At 35.0% G+C, this 16,163-nt stretch overlaps 1 protein-coding gene and 1 long non-coding RNA gene across 2 annotated transcripts; one reads left to right on the top strand and one right to left on the bottom strand.

The window, feature by feature from the left end:
* Positions 1–356: 356 nt before the first annotated feature.
* LOC131634671 (uncharacterized) lies at positions 357–3,776 on the bottom strand. Its single transcript, XM_058905317.1, has 7 exons — positions 3,327–3,776; positions 3,042–3,208; positions 2,675–2,886; positions 1,593–1,847; positions 1,392–1,478; positions 1,104–1,276; positions 357–734 (listed from the first exon to the last, which is right to left on the bottom strand). The coding sequence occupies exons 1-7, from the start codon at positions 3,632–3,634 to the stop codon at positions 623–625; spliced, it is 1,314 nt and encodes a 437-aa protein (XP_058761300.1). The 5' UTR covers positions 3,635–3,776; the 3' UTR covers positions 357–622.
* Positions 3,777–12,238: 8,462 nt separating this feature from the next.
* On the top strand, positions 12,239–15,185 carry LOC131634674 (uncharacterized). The gene is made up of 3 exons (XR_009293612.1): positions 12,239–12,377; positions 12,477–14,147; positions 14,256–15,185. It is a non-coding gene; the product is annotated as an uncharacterized LOC131634674 (long non-coding RNA).
* Positions 15,186–16,163: the final 978 nt, after the last annotated feature.

The following is a 16,163-nucleotide window of genomic DNA, read 5'->3' as shown; positions in this document are numbered from 1 at the left end:
GATTTGATCATTGACGTCTTTTTGTACCAAATATATATCAAGTGCTTGTAGTTGCTGTTCTCTGACTTGCATTTTCACTTGACATAAATAAGCACTACCCCACAACCTTGGCCATATCCTGAATAACTCTCCTACATCTATGCTCTCCTCCAAAAATCACTGCCGTTCAGTTTTTTCAATATACGACAGCTTGTTGCAATGTCTTCGTCACAGGCATTTTTCTGCCATAATTGACACCCGCCCTTACCAATCCATGAATTTAACCACTTCGAGTCTCCGACTACCCCATCCTCAACCTAAAATCTCCTCACGCAGATTTCCAATATAAAAGAAACTTCTGATCTAGAGGGAGAGAATATTTTGAAACTAAATTTTACATTTTTGTAATAAATAAGTTTAGATGTACAAAATCTGCAACAAACACTCAATACACTGCCTTTGAGAACAAGTTTTAAAGCAAATTAAACAGATTAAAGTGGATCGTGCAAATAGTAATCCAACTGTATCCTATCCTATGATGAATATCGCTCAAGTAAATACGAAACATCTATATTATTATGGATGACAGTCAGAACACATCTCACTGGTTAAAAATAATTAATAGTAGTGCATCTGACGTCTGTCATCGCATGAAAGGAACTAATCCCCTCATTTCTGCTCCATTTCCGTTGCATAGGAAGTAAATTTTTTTCCAATTTTCTTCTGTGAATGCTTCACGACGAATAAGCCTTTGTCTGTCAAATAGTAAAACACAAGAAACTCAGGAATATGAAACACAATTTTCAAGCTATGAAATGTAATGGTGTAGTATAAATCAAAGGTATAAATATACAAGAACATTCATCTATCGATCGCTACCTTAAAGAACAATTATGTATCAACAATGTGTCTTTCTATTCTGAAAATATTATAGACTGAATATGGGAAATGTCCAACAATAATACATTTCCAATAGGAAAACGAATTAAAAAGATATAAAATTAGACAACTTATTATAGACTGATTGATTTGTTAATTATTACACTATAGTGTTAGTGTTGTGCAACTTGTGTCATATAAGCAATTTTATCAACTTGAGGAACAGAGAGACTGTGTCAGCATACCTTAAATAATAATGACAGACAGTGTCCGCTTCCTCTAAACTGTATCGAGGAAACATAGCACGTGCATCGACCGGTACATCTGGTAAGTCTTTTCGAAGCTTTCCTACAGCAGTCGAATGAGAAAAAGCCCCTACCATCATATCATCATGCATCATTGACCTAAAAGCATTCACCTGCAATAGTACGGAGAAAGCATCTAATGTAGCTTATTTTCGGGGGCAGAAGTTATATCCATATAAGAATATATAGCTGGCATTGTTCTACAATATAAAGAATCAATGTACTAACCATCGTAAGTTCTCTAGCATGTATTGGCCGACAAGAACGAATTGTGACAGGTTCCTCATACTCGCTGAATGTAAACCAGTTATTATACTGGAGAGAGGCAACCACAACAAATTAGAAGAAAAAAATAGCATAACACAATTTTGAGAACTGATAATTTCAAAGAACGAACATCATTTTAACATCAAGCAATTTGTTTCTCACTTGATCAATTGCAATAAGAACAGGCATGTCTTTAACAAGTGATAACTCTTTCCTCAAACGAACTACTACTCCAACAGCTGCATGTGTTTGTTCAATGCCAGTTTTCACCAGCTCATACAACATTGTACCTTCAGGAACTGCCACGGAATCAACATCTTTTAACCATCCCACACCAGCACCCTCACCTAATGGGATTGGATCAAATATTTGGCATGGCAGTTGCTTTAGGTAGGATTCGTTGTACTTCAAGAAATCCTGGAAAAAAATCATCCATAACATTCAATGTAACTACAGAAAATGAACCAAGGAGGCTGATAATAATCCAGTGTTTATCGTAATCATCATTAATAAGCAAAAATATAAGTAAACGTCCAAAATCAAATAAAACAAATACAACCTTTGTCCATGAATATAGGACTCTTAAGTTTTCTCAGTATTCCTATTTATATGACCCCTTTCAAAATTTCAATTACATTAATTATTTTTTGCCAACATACCACCTCTAATTATATTAGATCTTTTTTTTTTTTTGCAATTTGTATTAAATACTCTAAGATTTGTCTATCATTGGATAATGTGGGTATTCACTCCTCTCGTCTGTATAATCATGACATCATATAAGGATGTAAACAAATTCATGACATCATATAAGGAAAAGAAAATGAGTGCATGAAAGCAGTTGGGTATAGAGAGATGACAGATAGTACTCATTCTTATTAGCTAACTTAAATTACATCTCGAAGTATTGGAAATTTCTTATAGGCAAACTACCAAGTCAATTAGACAAACAGAACAACAGAAGTGTAACATAGAAGCCCAAACGACAACAGGGTAACCATACTAAGTCAGACAGTTAACAACCATCATAGGAAACTAAGTGTACAACCACTATAAATTGATTTCTTGTTGCCAAAAGCATCATCAAGAAAACACATTGTTTCATTCACTTCTCTTATTTGAAACATTCTATAAACCGGCCTTCCAATTGAAAAGTGTGTTAAGTATACAGCACAAACATACAACAAATGATATAGTGATATACAACATGGAGAAGCTAAAAATAATGAAAGTTTTAGTCTTACTTTGAGGACATTCTCGGCCTGAACAGGTGTGTCCCATAAACCTGTTTGTGGATGCTTATAGAAAAATCCTCCATGCGTCCATTCCTTTCCTCTCGGAACATAGAAAACCAACCAACCTTCTTCTCTAGCCCACTGAACAAGCATTGCAAGCGCAATACTCTTCCCACAACTAACAGGACCATCTAAAACAACTTGCTTCCTAACTTTGACCCCTAAAAAATTTACCAAAGAAACAAATCAAATGGAATCTTAACTAAAGTTTTAAATTGCGTCTGCAACCCAATTACACGAACAACATATATAGGTTTTTAGAATGTCTCTACATTGGCACTGCAACTGCAATTGCAGCCACAGTATTTGTGCGCACCTTTACCATGAGGGGACCACATTGGTGGATCAACCACACGTCTGAAGTTATCACGAAGATCCAAAAAGCTCTGGCGAACAAGCAAAGCAGTCCGCATAGAGTCCTGAAACTCCTTTGACATACCAATCGGCAACCCTTCAGGCAGAGCAGCATCCAATGTCTCCTTCCTGAAAAACAAAAACAAAAAAACCCGAAAAAACAGTTAAAACTCAATTACGCACACAAGGTGTTCGAGAAAATGTCAGAGTGGAAAACAAAGCAAAAAAGATAACAGAGAGAGTGTACGCGAGCTGGAAGTAGGTGCAGGTGTCGTTGTTGGTGAGCTTAGACAGAGAAGCAGCGGGAGTGAAGAGGGGTCTTCCGTTTGGGCCGACATTGAGAGAAGGGTTTTTTTCATCGGCGGTGAGATTGCGGAGGCGTTCCTGTTCGTCGAAGAAGATGTCGGCAGTTGCGGCGGTGGCGGGGGTTTTGGAAGTGGGAGTGGACTTTGTTGGAGACTTGGAAGAATAATTAAGAGATGAAATTGTTGTTGTAAGATTGTTCCGCCATGGATGGTTGTGTTTTGCTGCGGTTTTTGTTAAGCACCGCAACATTTTATCTTCCGTAGTGAATCACAGAGAGAGTGTGTGTGTTTGGGTTACGGACGGAAGAGGGAAAGAAGGTGATGGCGAACTGAGAATTGCGAAACTCAGAAACGAGAAGAATTGGGAAACATGGTGAGGGTATTACCGTAATTTACGATGATTGTTGGTTGCAATTAGCCCATCGGCCCATATGTAACCATCAAGATCCAACTATGCACACTTTCTCATTGCACCTGTCTTCTCCTATGCGTTTAGCAAAATTTTAAAATATCTTCTATTTTTATTTTTAGAGATACATATATGGACGCATCATATTTTATTTCATTTTGTAAATATTTAGTTCCGAGATATATATTCAAAAAAAATTTAGGTTAATTTAGAGATGTATCTCCAAAAATACTATTTGTTCAAATTATCATCATTTTTTCAACAAAAAATTATTTCAATACTATCAATTAAATCATATGTCTAATAAATATATATAAATGCCGAATAAACTATATACTAAAAAGGTTTCTCAAAAAATAAATATTTATGAACATGTTCCAAGTGCTACTACAAAGAAGCTGGATGATAAAGCAAAGTAATGTTGTTGATTAGGTACCACAGTATATGTGCTTATAAGCTTTATTGCCCAATCACTAATAAGATTGAAGTCACCAGAGATGTCATTGTGAAATAATCAGAAGTATGGGATTGGAGCAAGTCTCAATCCAACTCGGGTGTAGTGTCAACACTTGAGTTAACTTCTGAATATACTTCTGAATTTGAAGGAAATTCTACTTCTGAAGATGAGTCAGAGTCCAAAGATGACTCTGAAGCTAAAGTCGAGTATGGTTCTGAAGGAGACTTTGAAGATAACAGAAGGCTGGAGATGTTTCTGAAGGCGAATCTAATTCTGATATAGATTCTGATGATGATCTAGAATCTGGTGGTCAAGCCTCTGAAATGGGCCAATCATCTGAAGGCGGAACTTATGAAGGTAGGACTTTTGAAGGTGGTACAACATCTAATATTGTTCCAAAACTTGAACAAGTTCATAGGCCACAAAGAATCATACAAATACCAAGAAGATTTGCAGAGTTTGACATGTTGCAAGATAATGACATAGACTCCAAAGGAGAAGTCATTTAGTGTTTCATGTTTATGGACTTTGAACTAGTGATTACTGAAGAAGCTCTCAAGAAGAAAGTATGGCTAAAGGCCATAAAAGAAGAACTTGATAGACTTATTTCGTACATTTCTATTATAGAAGACAACAATTATATCCAGTGTGAGTTAAAGATGACGACGATGTCAGGGATATGATGCATGCAGAAGATGATTGATCGGTCTGTAAACAGAGTCTAAATTAAACTGCAAGTGCACAGCCTATCGAAGTAATATAAAAGATTGTCCAACCACAGAGACCAATAGTCAAATCTATCGTTACTTATTGTTACGGTGTTTATCTAGGGAAAATCAAATAAGTATGTATGAGAAAGAGCATGAAGTAAATAACTTTAATAAATTTAGATAAATAACAATACTGGAACGTAATACACATCAACAGAAAATACTCTAACTGTCTCTGTTAAGATTCCTACAGGGCAATGTTTTCAACTTTGAAAAGAATTGATTTAACGGGAACTTGTCGCTTTCGCGTACTAAGAACCGAGTGTACTCTTTAAGTCTACCCATTCATTTGTCACATATGAGTGCGCATTACGTTAAAGTAGTGAACCTATTTTTAATAAATCAAACTCTTAACCTAGTTGAAAAGTGTTTTTAACTGGAAAGTTTAACTTAAAAGGGTTAAAGGCTTTCACCTAAATAACCGTATCCTACACCTATAAACGGCACGCTTTCGTAAATAGTTTTAAAATCAATTTCTATTAATATTATACTCCCTAATTGGTTAACAAACTGCTTTCGCCCTTTTTGTTAACCAAAAACAAACAAATTGTAATCTTTTGTGTCTGATGGCTTTCGATTTTACCCAATGTTTCACTGCTTCACTTTCGTGTAGGCAGAGTAAAATAACTACAGAAAGATTGTATTTAAACTAAAAACAGCCCATTAAGAAATCCTAAAGACACAACATGTAGAGCGTCATTTGTTGACGATCTTCACATCCCAGCACTAGTAAATTAGCCGAACATGGTAATAAATGCGAGCCTATAAAAAGTGTAGGCTATGATAAGAGCGGGAAAGTAAATAATGCGAGCCTATAAAACGTGTAGGCTATGATAAGAGCGGGAAAGTAAATAGTGTGAGCCTATAAAACATTAGCGGCGGGTTTTCGTCGTTTCGGAACTTCATGAGTTTCCTTTGACTGAACCTCTTTTGCTTTTCCTAAGGATAGTATCACACCGTTCGTATCATTCATAGTTTATAGATTGATAAAGAAAGACTATGACCCTTTTGTCCCTTGGTGAGAAGTCAACATATGTCGCCTTCCCTCCATCGTAGTTGTGCGTCTTTGTTCAGGATCTTGCCCCAGTTGGACTGACCCTTGCCCCTAAGTTATCGTAGAGTGTCTTTGTAAGCTTTTCTATGTTCATAGATGAACCCCTTTATGACTAGATACCCCTTGAGTGTATCTATGAGGGAACTTCTTTGTTGAACTAATCCTTGCTCGATGATAACCTTTGTTGTATTTACGATCTTGTTACAAAAGGCATGGACATGTAACTGGCATGGCGAAAGGCATCTTTTTTTTCTCCTTGTAAGACCACGTTCGTTCTCAATAATTTATCCTCCTTTCTCCATAGTTTATGATCCTTTTGATCTTCTTTGTGAGTCTCGGGAAATCGGCTAGCACGGTACGTACGGATACGAGCGGAGATGCAAATGTAAATGTATGAATGCATGGAAATGCAAATGCATGTGTATGCGAGAGACTCCTTTTTTATGTATTATAACTCCTTGTATGTAATGCCATGCAGACGTGCTACAGATATAACCTTAAGGATAGCCTATGCGGATTTAGGGATGACATTAGACCCTAGTGAAATCCGTGCAAGCTAGATGTCATGACGCGCCAATGGAAATCCCTTAGATTAGGGAGTATGCAAAAAGTAGCGGCTGGTGACCGTTCAAGACAGTCACCCAATCTCATGGCCATCGAGAGGCCGTTCGACTTGTACCAATGAAGTTGTCCCTCGTGGGAAGGTTCTCTATGCGGAACACAACCTATCTAAGGACGATATCTAACGAAGTGAAATCCCTACAGGCTAGGGGTGAAAGATGTATAGATGGAAATCCAAATCCTACAAGTTATGGGGTGCACGAGAGCGAGCATGGGGTGACCGTTCAAGACAGTCACTAGATCTCATGGCCATCGAGAGGTCAATTGATGTATGCTAGCTAAGTTGCCCCTCGTACGAAGAATATGACCTTAAAAGTAGAATCCCTACCGGCCAGGGAGTGCGTAGATGTTGGCACAAGGTGGCCGTTCAAGACAGCCACAAGGTCTCATGGTCATCGAGAGACCAATTGACGTGCATAAATGGATATGTCCTTCGTGGGAAGGATAATGTCTAGGAAATAGCATCCCTACGGGCTAGGGAGCGCGTATGAAGACCTGCAAAATTAAAACGCAAATATTCGCAGTATATAAATTGCAAACATATAATAAGCACCTAAGCACAAAAGTCTTAAGTTCAAAGGTTCGGCATGACGGCTTAGGGGGTCTACCCTTCCCATGGGTATGTTATAGAAGGTCTCATGGGGTCGTTCGTGGCCTCCGAGACTTTTTGTCTCTTTGGATTTTAGAACAACTCATTTATCCATGAGGTTCGAGATTTAGGGGTAGGTTCCCAGAGAGATCAGCTAAATACCAAGTCCTGCCCTCAACAAAGTCAAGCCTCGTATCAGACATTTCCAGATATCTAACCCACTCTGAGTGAAATTATAATAAGACTCGTAGGCAATGTAATTCCCCTCTGGTCTTAAATATAATTCCCACGCTTATGTTTTAACAACAATTTTATATATATCCCAGCAATGCAATAAAATAGCAGATATTAAAATAAACAAATATTTATTTAAATTGCTGTAATTAAATGAAATTACTGTAAATAAATGAAATTGAAAATAAGTAAATAAATAAATAAAATTTAAATATTTATAAAAAAAACCATAAACCCTAATCCAAAACCCTAAAATGGAAAATTAGCCAAACCCTAAAAAACTTGCCAAAAACCTAAATGATTTGCCAAAACCTAAACCCTGCCAAAACCTAGGAGCATAATATTCACCATTATTGATAAGTCCCCAGCAGAGTCGCCAGTTGTGGCAACCTGCCCTAAAAATTATGACATTTAGAGTCGCCACCTATTCTACCAGGGCGAATAGAAAACCCTACGCAGTTAAGAAATCTGGGTAAGTTATTATAATCAGGTCAAGGGAAGGTGTTAGGCACCCTTAACCCTTTCCTAAGGTTTTGAATTGAGAGGCGGAGGTTTATGGCTAAAATTATTGAGTTAATAACTAAAGAAATGAAAAGGGCAAAAATGAGAATTGGAACGAATTGAGGTTTTAGGGAAGGGGACTCGCCTTGTTGCCAAGTGCCTACGTATCTCCTTAGGGAGAATCAGAGTCTACGTAGTTCGGGGCAGGGTTGTACGCCTTAGAATTTGATATGAAGTGGTTTGAAGGTATTTTGAATTACCTTATCGTAGTTTTTAAATGCGAAGTTCGCAAGGTATTTTGAATTACCTTATCGTAGTTTTGAAAATCGCAGTATTGAAGAGATGAGTTTTGAGTGTTTTAAATGGTGTACAACCCAGGTTTAATATGTTACCGTTAGTTGCGATGATCAATAGGTTTGATCACCATAGTTAACGGATTGAAGGAAGGATTGCTAACCATTCTAATCGATAGATTCGATTCTCACGAATAACAAATGAGTGTGTTTTAAATAATTTAAATTATTAATTTTATCGTTACCCCTCATAATCAATAGGTTTGATTATTACATGATAACGAATTGAGTATGCTAATCATCGTAACCAATAGATTTGGTTAAAACCATTTAGGAAAATAAATATATTTTATTATTTTATTTCTCACCAATGCGACTATTAGATATAATCGGATCAAAGAGAAAATTGATAAATTAATCAAGAATTAGCATTTTTGCCAAATCAGTGGGATTGGGCAAACCCTAATGCATTGATCAAGTTCTAGGGTTTTTGTGATTTTTTATAATTAAGGTTAAATTAATTAAAATCGAAATAGTCGAAATAATCGGGACATATCATAATCCTAACCCTAATCCTGATTCTATTATTCTAATCCAAATCAACTAAACCAACTAAGTTAAACAATATAAATTAACATTTAATCTAAATTAAATAATAAAGGGTAAATAAAAAATATAAAGATAAAACCTGGGCGTTATCATGTGTGGCAGCCCTTGAGGGTTCATGGTGGAGCCTCAAGTACTTGGTACGTTAGATCTGAACATGGCATGATCCTGTGGCCCAGATCTGAGGTTGCATCGTATGCCTTCTGGAAGCGCGCGTATTGGAACTTGTGGAGACTGAAACTACAAATAAAATAAAACAAATGATCCCAGCCAGGGATCGAACCGGTGTAATGAAAGGCCGCAACATGCATGCGTTTCCACTGGGACAGTGAAGATTTGCTGTTAATTATATCGCCACCAAACCTTATGAAAGAAATAAATCCAATTAGAAAATTCAAAACCGAATTCGCGCGCCCATGGTCTTCTTCTTCGTTGAAGCTTTCCTCCGGATGTTTAGCTATGGATTGGCCTAGAATTAGCTACAATATCGCCCCTAGCCAAACCTGCGAAATCCCTAACTCGAGCTACAAACACCATAAATCATGAACAAAAGCCCAGATCAGTATAAAACAACCATGCGAATTCAATGAGATCATTTATTTGGCCTAAAAACCCTTCCACGCAAAACCCCCATGTATGAAACCTCGAACCCTAGCAATGGTGGAATGCTTAACCTGTAGCCAAAACTCAATTAAACTATCCAGAATCACTCACCACATCATGGAAAACAAGATTATATAATCAAAATATATTTATGCATCGTGAATCATCGAAAAAGAAATTGAAATAAAAATACAAAAAAACGTGATTTGAAGGAGGCTATTCCGAGCACTCTGATCATTGGTGATGATCGTGATAGTTTCAGGAGGGCCCAAGGAATGCGTCTGAATCACCAAAACCTGTTGAATCACCCTGCAACATTGAAATCGATTTTAGTTTTTTTCTTGGATTTTTTGAGTCCGGTTTTGGTTCTTGGAGGCCAGAAAAACCTCCCCTTGGCATCTGCAACTGTTGCATACTTATAGGGGTTTGATAGGTTAACAATTCTGAACCAAATCCTCTTGAATCAAGATATTGCAATTTGATGAAAAATCACTTTTAAAACCTTCTAAAATTGGCCTAAATCCAATCTCCTCTTACCAATCCCCTTTTTCACGAAATTGTATCAAATATATGGCATTTATGTGATTGAAGTGGATTGGAAAATAAACCAAAACAAATATTTTATATTTCCCTTCCAAATATTTGATTAAATTGACCTTTTTAATGAATAAAAATTCATATAAAATAAAATAAAAGTCAAATGGTCTTGGCATGGGATTTGGAGGTTCTTAGTAACCCTATAATCAAGTTTGGATCATAACAAGATAGGCCCATTTGCAAAAATTTCCATTTTGAACCTTATTTCCTTCACATATTTCACCCGAAATTCCTCAACTTTGACAAGGCATATCTCCCTCAATTTTTAAGATATGAAAGAGTTCTATTACTTTTTGGAAACCTCAATATGTCCTCTTCAAGCCACTATGGAACATATTTTTCATTTGGAGATTTTATCTTGATGATATGGCCTTTGACAAAAAACTGCTTTCGGTTGACTTTTGAAAAGGACCTATAATCTTTTGTACCATATCTCCCAAATGAAGCATTTCTGGCCTTGGCTTCTGAGAGACAAAGTTGTATAGGATTCAATTTCCTTCAAAATAGGCTTTGGTTGGGAAATTTTTGATACTCCATGTGAAAGTTATGACCAGTCAAAGTTGAGTTGACTTTCTCCTATAAAAAACCCTAATTTGAACCTTTTGAATTTATTCATTTTTTAGTTTTTATTAATGGATCATGGTCAACATTTGATCAAATGATGTATATAACCCCAAATACTTGATGTTGACCAAAAGTCTTGAAGTTTGACTGTATTTTGACTATAGTTGACTTTTAGGTCAAACTAGTCGACTGTGGGTCATCTAAACCATTGAGTGAGCAATCCTTGGAATTGGAGCATGACTTCTGAAATGGAGATGCTTTGAGACATATGGGATACCTTGAGATCCATTTGAGGACTTAGAGAGTCAAACCCCTTTGATAAAATGCAAACCCTAGTTTTGGAGATCCTGGATTAGGAGGAGCTTTGTCTGGTAGAACCATGAATGCTCTTGGGAAAATTAAGGAACCTTTGATTGAATATAAGAGGGAAAATTTTGGGGTATGACAGCAAGTAACCCTTTTCTCATCATCCCTCTTTTTCACAAACAGCAATAATAACAATAAAACAATAATATATATTTTCAAAGAGGTTTCTGTAGAGTACTACATATGTGAGGGATGCTAATACCTTCCCCTTGCATAACCAACCCCCGAACCTAAGATCTCTTTTTGTTTCATTAGTTTTGATTTTAGAAACTTCATTGGATTTTATTTCGCTCTTTTTCCCATTTCCTTTGGAAACAATAAAGCGCGGTGACGAATTTCACAAAAATACGAGCTGAGTCAATCCTATAGCTCCAGTCTCAATTTTCACCACTACATCACAGTATGCATATCTTCAACGATGAGAGCACAAACTCAAAATATCCCCTACCAAGAAAAGTAACCCCCCTTTTCCAATGGAATTCATATTTGAGGAAGCTTGGCGTGCAATGCATCGATTTCTAGCGGTGTTGACCCTTTCGGCCAAATGATTCGACCATGGAAGTTTGTTTTACAGGTTTCGATTCTGGCCAAATACTATTATTCATGGATGGTGATGGCGATTCTATCTCCTTTTAAACAAGGTTGAAGAAGTTGATTTAGTGGTATGCCACACACATTGTTCAAAACTTGAGCGAAAATTTTAACAAGCTTTGGTTGATGTGCTTGTTGATCAATGCCTCTGCTTGTTATTTTATTAGTACACAAAACCATTAAATGGTGAAAGCTGCCATAGGAGGAAGAGGATGCAGGTTTCTAGGATTTCACGGTTCAAAAAAAAGGGATAGATGGCGCCAAAGTTTCTCTCTCCTCTCTTTACTTCTATAACCTAAATAAAGTAGTATATCCTAAGATAGAATTATTTTAAACAAAAAAATTTAAAATATTTTTGACATTTGAATAACTATATAGTCACGTGTGATTGTGCATTATTCATACAATAACTTTATCACGGTTTAACAATTTAAAATAAAATAATTAATACCCTTTTCTACAACAAAAGGTTACAAAATTAGTTATTAAATAATGAGGTATGATGATTATCAAGATTTTTAGTTTACCCTTTTATTAAAATTATTGAAGGGACAAATAATATTATAATTATCTTTAACATTGTAGGAGCTTTATATAATATATAATATAAAATGATCAAAATGTATTATATTTGTTATATACAAAGGTAAAAAAAAAAAAACATGACAACAACTCTCAAATTTAATTATGTTGTGATTTTATTTCTTTTTCTATTTTTAATTGCAAAGGAGGTTGAAGGTAATCCTTTTTCAAATTCTCTTCTTTATTTTATAGTTTTTACATTCTTTTTTCTTTTTCACTTTAATAACATTACTTCGTTTTCATTTTTCTTTGCAGCACAAATTGGATGTAAAACAGATGATGATTGTCCAAAAATTCCCCACTTGTTTCCTTCAATTTATAGGTGCATTTACAATAAATGTATAATCGGTACATCGATTCCAATAAAGAATCATAAATAAAAGACTAAATTAATTTTTCTCTTGAGCAAGAGTGTATTTATTCATTTCTTCTAAGAAGAAATTATTAGTTCTAAGTTAAAAAGTATTAAATTTCAATCCTAGAGCAATTGGAAATTCGCAATCTTTAAATCAAATTATAAGCAAATTTTCTAGTAGTATTTGTTCTCATGATTTAAAAGTCGTTAACACTGGTTTTTCTAATTAGCTACATATGGTATTTTTTTATTGATTTTTTAATAGCATATTATTCCTCCATTTATTTGTCTACGACGAGTTCTTCCGAGGTAGTTTGGCTTGTGAAAACATTAGTTCTATTAAATTTTTAAAATGGGTTAAGGTGTTACCCTTTTTAAAAGATTTTTTTTATTATTAATACATTTATTTAAGAGAGTGTTATAGATACGACTTTTGGTGTGACAAAGTTCTAAGGTAGTTGAGATGCCTTTTAATTACTCTCATCATTTTAAAATAACGGTCGTTTTAAAGAAAAAATTATTTTAAAATGAATGTCATTTTCATTTTTCAATGGAGAAATATTATAAAAGTACAAGGTTACTCTACACACTACTTTCTGTACATTAATAAGGTTAATTTAGTAAAAGTATAATATTTTATGACACTATTATTATATTTCTTAATCTATATGCAAGAACTTTAAACGAGAGTCATTTTAAAATGGAGAGAATATAACGATCGCTTTTCACTTATATATTTTAAAAGCAAACAATTTTAAAAAATATTTTTGTTGGTAATATATACCTATCATTAATATTTTTTAGAAAAAATTAACTTAGGAATTTTCAAAACGATCAATGAGATGCCTTATCCTTTAATATCAAAGTGTGACTCCAATTAGAGGTGGATAACAGACATGTCAATTTCGTTTAGATTCATTTCACAAAAGCATGTAAAAAACACAAGGTGGAGTAGAACAAACATAGTCGAGGTTGTGAGCCTTGTTAAGAAATGTGATTGAGCTTAACTTAACTCTACAAAACTGATTTTAAGGGTGAGGATCGTCCGCACTAATAAGGACATGTTTATGCCATATAGTGTCCGACGTGAGATTCTTAACACATTCCCTCACATTCAGAATTGGAAATATGGAGCATAGAAATAAATGATGGGAGGTCCAATAACCAAACAGTAGATGGTTCACCGAATTTTAAATGAAGCTCTTGATATCATCTTAAAAAATGTGATTGAGTCTAACTTAATCCTATAAAACCGACTTTAAGGCTGAAGATTGGCCCCATTTATAAGAACATGATTTAAAATAATAAATTATTACCCCTTTCTATTACAAAAAGTTAAAACATTAGTTAATAAATATTGAGTTATGATGATTATAAAAAAATTTATTTTACCCTTTCATCAAGAATATCGGAGAGACAAATCTTATTAGAATTCTTTAACATTATATGAGCTTTATATAATATGAAGTTACATACAATACAAAGAGAAAAAAATATGACTACAACTCTCAAGTTTATTTATGTTGTGATTTTATTTCTTTTTCTATTTTTCATCACAAAGGAGGTTGATGGTAAACCTTTTCTTATCCTTATGAAATTATATTGTTTATTTTATAGTTTCTACACATTGTTTCATTTTCATGTTAGTAACATTACTTCATTCTCATTTTTCTTTGCAGCACTAATTGGATGTAAAACAGTTGATGATTGTCCAAAAATTCCCCATTTGTTTCCTGCAATTTATAGGTGCATTTACAACGAATGTATATTTTATGATAGGGTACACAAATGCCATACAGAGAAAACAATCTAGAATATTATATGAATGGAAATATATGATGTTGTCTATGTTTGGTTTCAAGTTTGAGGCATCCAGAATTGATTCTAGACGCCTAGAATTGATTTTGACGTGTTTGGTTGATCTCGAGCAGAAGTGATTATGCTTTCAAGAATTGATTCTACTTGAAATAAGATATGAAAGAATAAATTTAGATTGGAACTGTTTTATTTTCTCTTAATTTTGAATGTATCCCCGTGGCCTTCAATTTAAGCATATCATTAATATTTAAACATAATTGGAATATATTTAATATTTAAGTTTGAAAAAAATTATTTAGTTTCGGAGTCTTTTATTGTTGTTTAATTTCTCAATATTGTTTCAGACAGTAATGGTTTGTCAAGAAAAGGCAAGGGTTGGTCATATCAGCCTCGGATGTCGAATGCTTTATTATTTATCTTTAGAAGGGCTTAAGAAAAACATTTTTGTTTCATGGGGATTCGCGCCTTTAATGCCACATACTTCAAATATCTTTTTGATGGTACCATCATTATAATCGTTAGGAATTGAAACACTCAACTTTTCGTACGAGTGATTTGACATGTTTGATAGAGTATACTTCCTTTTGCATGCTAGAGCACAGTTCTTGAAGAGTCAGCGTTGTCTTTCTTTGATTCATTTCTCCAAACATGTGGTTATCCCATTTCCTTTTCAATATTTTCTTCTCTCACGTCTGGAAGTTAGTGCATTATGGGTAAAAAATCGCATAAGAGTGCTCACAAACCACTGAAGACTGCTCAATCTTCTTGACTGGGTTCTAACTATTCTTCTACCATTTTTTCATAGATGCTAATCTTGATGGAGCCTTTCTTGAAGTTGGCTCATCCTCGGATTGGGGTGTCTTGACCTCTAACGTGAATGAAAAGATATATAGTGAGTGTGGCAATTGCGCCATTCTCTTTTATGAAAACACTTTCTCAGTTTGGGGACTTCGCCTTTCGTTCACCAATTTTGAGATAGAAGTTCTCAAGCATCTAGTAATGGCTCCGTTACAACTTCATTCAGCAAGTTAGATGTAACACCCCATGATTTCAGTTTATTAATTTAATTAAGATTTAAATTAAATAATTGGAATTTAGTATTTTAATCGGAAAATGATGGAATAAAGGCTATTGGGCTTATGGTGTGATGTTAGTAAAAGAGGGGTGCTAATCAGTTAGGCCTTTTACTAAGTTGTGATATATTATTTTTATTTTATTTTCATAAAATAAGAAAAAGGAACCATTTTGGGGAAAAAGGAAGAACACGTGAAAAGAGCAAGAGAAGAGAAAGAGGCAAGAACGTGAAACCGGAAGGAGAGCATTCAAGAGATTCATCGAGGTAAGGGGGGACTCTTCCTTTTAGTATCTCTTATGTGATCTTAGGTGATAGGTAGATTGATGTATGGTTTGGTTCAATTAGATATTGGGATTGTTAGGTTAGGGTGTTATAATTGGATTGAATTGATGATAATTGTGTGAACTAATTGGTTAATAATGAGTTTGGATGATGTTTTATGGTGTATAATTGAATGTATGATGATTATATGCCTGTATGTGATGTCTGGATTCGTTTTTGGGTGAAAAGGATGTGAAATCGCAGGGTCTGTCGCAGATTTGGGGTTTGCTGAAATTGCAGGTCCGCTGAGCGGAGGTCCCAACGTAGTTCGCTCCTGTTTGACGTCGCTTGAGGTCCGCTGAGCGGGGGTTGGAAGGGTTTCGCTTCTGCCTTGCTCCGCTGAGCGAACCTTGCTGTGTGTGAATTTTTCCAA

This window comes from Vicia villosa, unplaced genomic scaffold, assembly GCF_029867415.1.
Source record: "Vicia villosa cultivar HV-30 ecotype Madison, WI unplaced genomic scaffold, Vvil1.0 ctg.001325F_1_1, whole genome shotgun sequence".
In the NCBI taxonomy this organism is placed as follows: domain Eukaryota; kingdom Viridiplantae; phylum Streptophyta; class Magnoliopsida; order Fabales; family Fabaceae; genus Vicia; species Vicia villosa.
The sequence above is the reverse complement of the archived record's forward strand: the minus strand, read 5'-3'. Positions and strand labels throughout refer to the sequence as shown.

Excerpts from the sequence above, each read along its gene's own strand:
- LOC131634671 (XM_058905317.1), bottom strand. The coding sequence starts at position 3,634 with ATGTTGCGGTGCTTAACAAAAACCGCAGCAAAACACAACCATCCATGG. Across the intron at positions 1,277-1,391 it reads ATGCTAGAGAACTTACGATG|GTGAATGCTTTTAGGTCAAT; the intron begins GTTAGTACATTG and ends GTACTATTGCAG. Across the intron at positions 735-1,103 it reads GTCTGTCATTATTATTTAAG|ACAAAGGCTTATTCGTCGTG; the intron begins GTATGCTGACAC and ends ACTATTTGACAG.